Source organism: Chrysochloris asiatica, unplaced genomic scaffold (assembly GCF_000296735.1).
Source record: "Chrysochloris asiatica unplaced genomic scaffold, ChrAsi1.0 scaffold00029, whole genome shotgun sequence".
NCBI lineage: Eukaryota > Metazoa > Chordata > Mammalia > Afrosoricida > Chrysochloridae > Chrysochloris > Chrysochloris asiatica.
Genome location: NW_006408547.1, coordinates 23,405,406 through 23,412,123, shown reverse-complemented (window position 1 = coordinate 23,412,123; position 6,718 = coordinate 23,405,406). Strand labels below are relative to the sequence as shown.

At 44.2% G+C, this 6,718-nt stretch overlaps 1 protein-coding gene across 1 annotated transcript in view; it reads right to left on the bottom strand.

Annotated features, from left to right (window-relative positions):
- Positions 1 to 3,111: 3,111 nt before the first annotated feature.
- The window catches only part of MCF2L (MCF.2 cell line derived transforming sequence-like), a 301,472-nt gene continuing 297,865 nt past the window's right edge, over positions 3,112 to 6,718 (bottom strand). The window contains exons 30-32 of the mRNA XM_006851546.1: positions 3,676 to 3,788; positions 3,489 to 3,592; positions 3,112 to 3,197 (exon numbers count right to left, since the gene is read on the bottom strand). Of these exons, the coding sequence (XP_006851609.1) occupies positions 3,112 to 3,197; positions 3,489 to 3,592; positions 3,676 to 3,788 (303 nt within the window). The remainder of the gene's footprint in view (positions 3,198 to 3,488; positions 3,593 to 3,675; positions 3,789 to 6,718) is intronic.

Sequence of the window (6,718 nt, the reverse complement as noted above, 5' to 3'; positions counted from 1 at the left end):
AGAAAGCCTCATCTTTCTCCCGCGGAACAGCTGGTAGTTTTGAACTGCTGACCTTGAGATTCGCAGCCCGCTTCTTAACCACTACGCTACCAGGGCTCCTCCCTCTTTATGGGTCACTCCTTACTTATGGTTCTGTTCCAACGACTCTGTCATAAGTCACCTATGCTGTACATTGAATACCTTTTTTTAAAGAAGTTTTATTACTGACTTTTATTATCAGTACTTTTATAAATCTTCAGTTTTGAACAGTAAAATATAAAATTCAAAATCTGAAAGTAAACAACTGAGAATGATAAAATCATCAAATTACATTCCGTAACGTCTAACCAACGACAAAATGTACAAGAAATACAAAGACGGTCGTCAGTGCAGTACGCTGAAATGCAAGTAAGTTGAGAGCTACCTTTATTTTGCCATGTCCAGTTTAACAGTCTCTATTTCCATAAGTCAGTTTAACATAGTTACATTTACTGGGACTATGTTATATTGGAGCTCCTGGTGTGGCGCTGTAGGATCAGCACTGGACTGCCAACCATAAGGTCGGCAGTTCAAACCCACCAGCTGCTCCTCAGAAACCCTGTACAAGGTTACTGTGAGTCAGAACTGACCAAACAGCACTTAAGAAAACAAGAGGCCATAATTTGGACTTTTTCTTTCATTTTGTGTTCTCTGTTCATTAAGCTTTTCTTCTTTCTTCACCATTCCTCTCTCTATTGGATAAACTGTCCCTAATTCCCTGTCTTTCTGGTTGAGAAATTATCAAGTGTATTATGGCAATAGTTTTTTAACTTGTCTTTTGCTACATTTACATTTTTGACATACATAGTCCTGGTGTGGCACTGTGGGTTAATGTGCTGGACTGCAGAGTCATTTGAACCACAAGGTTGATGGTTCAAGCTCAAGTTCAGCAGCTGCTCCTCAGAAACCCTCTCGCATCTTAGCAATAGAACAGCATACAACTTATAGCAATACACTTTTTGTATATTGAACAATCGTATTCGTATTCCTGGGACAAATTGACTTTATTTTACTGATAGGACTTCAAAAAGATTGTGAAAAAATGCCATTATCTTGGAATTCCATTTTTCTATGAACTTTTTGAAGCCCCTTATTGAAAAAAATGTAAGAAATCCCGTGCCCTTACAGATGAACACAGACAGCAAGAGATGCTTATATTTATTCAAATGTCATACATACAATAGAGAGATTTCATTTACATCAGCAGTAAAAATAAAAAAAAGTAACAGCGAATGAAATGTCAGTTTTTAAAGTGCCTTTATGAGGAAAAGATGACAAAAAAGTAATGGTAAATACCATGTTGAGATGAAAGGAACCGTATCTGAACAATATATTAAGTAAATTATGTTACACATTGTTTTTCAAATAACTTATACACCAGAAGAAAAGCTAGACAGTCAGCACGTTTTCTAGAGAGGTCTGCTTGCAGTGATCTTATATACCACAGGGGGGCGCTTGTGCGCTCTTACTCAGGTGGGTTTACCTTGGAAACATCATAGGGAAAAACAGCCTTGGTTGGCTCCAGACTGCATGAAAATTTATGGAGACAACTGTAAAGTGACACATTTTTCAGCAGCGTGAAGACTATAAATACATCCTTTACATCAAGATAGATATATACACACACATAAACATATATACATACATATAAAAATATCGGCCCCAAACCAGATACAGAAAGTGTTTAGAAAGGAAAGAATTTGTTTCTGAAGTACACGAACACACAAAGGTAAGATGGATGTTTTCTTTCCAGTTCTGCCTTGATGTGAATAAAATAAACTCTCCACATTTATGTTTATGGAGTCAAGGTGATTATCATAGAGCACACGGACAGGTAAGAAGCTTTGATTCTGTCAGCAGAAGAAAGGTAGAGATGGAAAGTGTACTGCCTGCATCTTACAAAGCGGACTAGGAAGGATTCACAGGTACTAACTAATTAAGCCATATTTGACAGCATTGCTTCCAATGATAACCCTGCAAAAATTGCATCATTATATTTGCTTTAAAAACAATAAAAATATCCTAATTCAGTGAAGCTCTTTAAAAAAAGTGAGTCCCCCCACCCCTTTTTTTTGTGTGTAGAAAAGAAGATTAATTGTTTAAATCATAGTTTAAATTTCCTTTTGAAAATGAAACTTCTACATGTAAAGGAAGTTCCTGGGTTTCTAAGTGCTTTGGGCACAGAAACCCTGCCAGGTTCCATCAAAGGAGGGTTTTCCATTCACCTGTGACCAGGTTCACAAGCGCCTTGGGGAAGAATGGCGTCACTTTCCACGCAAAAGTCTCCCCAAATCACTCAGTGGTATAAACAGCATGTTTCAATGTAAACCCCAGTAACAAAAAAATAGTCTTATATCAAATACAGTATCAAATCGTCATCTTATGTAAACACAGTGATTCTTGGTAAAGATTAGAGGCCAAGGTACCACAAAAGATGGCCACGGGATTCATCCCTGTTTTAAAAAAAAGACTTGTAAAAGACAAAAGAGTACCCCCCATGCCCACCCCCATCCCTCTCTCCTCAAGCTGTCAGTAAATCACTCACTTCTTTTGGGAGCAGCTTCAAATGTATGCATATTCTTGCAGAAAGCACCATACCAGAGAGATCAGAAAACCAAAAGGTAGATGGCTGGAATAAAGTCTCATTCCCAGTGGCTTGGAAAGAGATACCACCACCTGCTGCATCTGCCTGGAAGAGTCCAGAAAGGGATGTCTGGGGGGAGCAGGCTTTCTCTCCTGCGTTCCCATCCGTCCCGAGGAACCTTTGGTGTATAGTGGGTATGGTCATCCTGTGGAAACCACCACCAGGGGCTGGAGAGGGAGTTCCGGCATGTAGAACCTTCTGGAACCTTTCCTTCTCTGACCGCTTCCTGCATCTTGAGGTTCCCTAACAGCCAGGCAGTTCTTCATTCAGACCTTCCAGGACTCTTTTAGTCTTCAGGATTTCTTGTAAAAGCACCATTCCCTCACCAAACTTAGCAAGCCCAAGCAAAAGAAAACTTAAAAGATACTCGCATGCTGGTCTACTGATCTTCGGCTCCCAGAGTTTGCTCATGAGTCCTCAGTACAGGAAGCAACCCCAGGTCTCAGCTGCTAACCTTTGAGGTCTGACAAGGTGATATTGCAACTTTCACTACAGCTGGAGGAGTTGCTCAGCAAGGCAGAGCCCGTGCCTGACTCTGGAGAAGGAGAGGAAAACATCAGATCAAGTGATTGGTTTCAACTGATAGTTATTTTCTAAACAATTAACACTCCTTTTTTCTTTCTTTTGAGAGTCCCTGGTTGCTGTGAATGGTTAAGCACTCGACTAATTGAAAGGCTGGCGGTTCGAATTCACCCAGAGGTACCTCAAAAGAAAGGCCTGTGTCCTACTTCTGGACAACTGGGGGAGCAGAGTTCTGTGACACACAGATGTGGGATGTGACAACGGACAGGTCCCAGTGAAGGCAGCGTGGTGTGTGGGCTCTTACCTGAACTGCTCAGGCACTGGGCTGATTTGGATTTGCCGATGAGTGTTGACAGGCTGCTGGCCGGCACCCACCCCTCTTTACTGGTGGTCAGGTTCCTAACATACCTGGAAGGGGTGTGGGTGTCAAATGGCTCTAGTCTGTGTATGCCACAGATCTCAGATGTAAGCGGACTGTGGGGGCCTCTTACCATAGCCCCTCGTTGGCTTCATGTAAAACCTCTACCAAGTCCCCGCTCTTCACTGCAAGGGCCTCGGGGCCTGCTGGTTCCTGATCAGCCACAACTGTGTATTTACCCGGAACCTGAATGGGAGAAGGATGACGAGAAAGGGATGTGAGCAGCCACAGCCTCAGGAACACCGCTCCGTCTCCCCACCCGCTAGCCCTCACCCTGCTGGAAGACCACAAACAGGCAGAAACCACACCAGTGTGGACGTCAGTTTGGTGACAAGGAAAGAAAATGAGTGCATCCTTAAGGTACTGTTTACATCTTACTGGTAAGATTATCTGCTTTAGCTTGGTAAGGTCTTTGGTGGCAATGGTGGTGGTACCGTGGAGTCGGTTCCAACTCATAGTGACCCTGTATAGGGTTTCTGAGGCTGTAAAACAGGAGCACAAAGTCTTATCTTTCTCCTGCGGAATGAGTGGTAGTTTCAAACTGCTGACCTTGAGGTGAGCAGTCCAACTCATAACCACTATACTACCAGAGTTCCTTTAAGGTCTTTAGGGCATAGCAAGATGTTGTTTTTAGGTGCTGTCGAGTCGATTCCAACCCATTGCGGCCCTGCATAGGGTTTCCGAGAAGCAGCTGGCGAGCTTGAACCACTGACCTTGCAGTTCAAATGACTTTACAGTCTGACGCATTAGCCCATTAGCCCACAGCGCCACACCAGAACTTAAGCCTCATGTTATCACCATGGTGAAAAAACAAAGAACCAATCTATAAAACTTTGTTCAGCAGTAAACCAAAAAAAACCCTCTGCTGGTAAGTTGGTTCCAATTCAAGGCAAACCCATGTGTGACAGAGTACCCCATGCCATAGGATTTGGGGGCTATAGCTTGCTCCTTAGAAACCCCACACATGGTTGATAAGAGTCGGAACTGACTCCGTGACATTTAACAACAATCTCTAAGGAAGCAGATTAGATTAGAATTCTTCTGTGGTACCGTCGGTGGATTCAAAGTGCCAACCTTAGATTAGTAGTTAAGGAGCTCTGGTAGCGTAGTGGTTACGAGTTGGACTGCTAACCTCAAGTTCAGAAGTTCAAAACTACCAGCCCTTCTGTGGAAGAAAGATGAGGCTTTCTGCTCCCGTCAAGTTTTGCAGCCTCAGAAACTCTATGCAGTGTCACCATGGTTGGAGATTAGGAGTCCTGGTGTGGCACTGTGGGTTAATGTGCTAGACTGCAAGTCCGGTTTGAACTGCAAGGTGGGCAGTTCAAGCTCACCAGCCGCTCCTTAGAAACACTATACAGGGATGCTCTGGGTTGCAACCGACGTGACGGCACAACAACCGATTAGTAGTTGAGCACAAACCATCTTTGCCACCCAAGGGCCTCACCTTTTATCAGCACTACACTGTTCAGTGGGCATTGCCTCTCCTGGTCTGTCCACCCCTACCTTCCTGCCCTCCCCCCACTCCTACTTGGTTCCCACTACACCACACTCCATGCTGGTCTCTAAACACTCAAACATACCCTCTTCTGCCCCAGGACCTTTGCACTTCTTGTCCCTTTGCCTAGAATGTTCCTTCCCTCCTTCAGTGAGGTCTTCCTCAGCCATTCATCCAAAACGGCAGCCCCTACCCTCCACAATAAGGAGTTCTGTAGCGTAGGGGTTAAGAGTCAGGCTACTAACCATTAGGTCAGCAGTTCAAAACCACCAGCTGTTCTGCAGGAGAAAGATGAGGCTTTCTGCTCCTGTAAAGATGTACAGCCCTGGAAACCCTGTACAGGGTCACTATGAGTTAGTGGTGGTTATGTGCCACTAACTCCTCCCTGTTTTATTTTTATCCCTAGGCAGCGATCATAAGTTAACATACGCTGTATCTGACTGTTTCTTATTACCTCCCTATGGTAGAGTTTTGGCTTTCTGCTTCCATAAAGATTGATAACCTTGGAAACCCTATATAGGGTTGTTATGAGTCAGAACCAACTTGATGGCCCCTAACAACAACAACCTGTATTCTCTCCTCCAGGTTTTATCTCCCCACTAGGCAGCCACCATCGTTGAAGGGACTAAGAGAAAGTTTAGTCTGCTCTGCTCCTTGCTTTATCTGCATGGTACGTAGTGAGTATTTCCTGACATGGTTAATGGCATAAAACAACTGACTTACGGTTCAGCAGCCTCGGTTACAGACGGAAAAGTTTAATGATGATGATTGGAGCCCCAACCCCAGGCACTGAGCTGGGCTTGAGACACACATTATCTCATTCTGTCTTCACTACTATTCAGAGGTTTAGGATTGGAAGACAATGTGTGGGGTGGCGCTGTCCGTTAATGCACTGGACAGCAAAGTTGGTTTGAACCCTAAGGTCGGGACTTCATGCTCACCAACTACCCCTCGGAAACCCTATACAGTCCCTATGGGTGGGAACTGACTGGATGTCACTAAACAACAAAAAATGGTTAGGACTCCTGGTGTGGTGCTGTAGGATCAGCACTGGACTGTGGACCACAAGGTTGGAAGTTCAAACCCACCAGCTGTTCTTTGAAAACCCTGTACAGGGTCACTATGTCAGGGAACTGACTCGACAGCACATAACAAATGGTTAACTCACTCAACTAACTGAAAGATTGGAGGTTCAAATCCATTCGGGGGCACCTTGTAAAAAAAGTCTACTTCTGAAAAATTGGCCATTAAAAACGCACAGTTCTACTCTGATATACACAGGGGCAACATGAGTGGGATCAACTTATGAAACATCATCCACTGAGAACCCTGTGGAGCACAGTTCTACTCTGACACCCACGGGGCACCTTGAGTGGAATCTACTTATGAAACATCATCCACTGAGAACCCTGTGAAGCACAGTTCTACTCTGACACGCACGGGGCACCATGTGTGGAATCTACTTATGAAATATCATCCACTGAGAATCCTGTGGAGCACAGTTCTACTCTGACACACAAGGGAAACCATGAGTGAAATCAACTTATGAAACATCATCCCACTGAGAACCTTGTGGGCACAGTTCTACTCTGACATGCACGGGGCACCATGAGTGGGATCT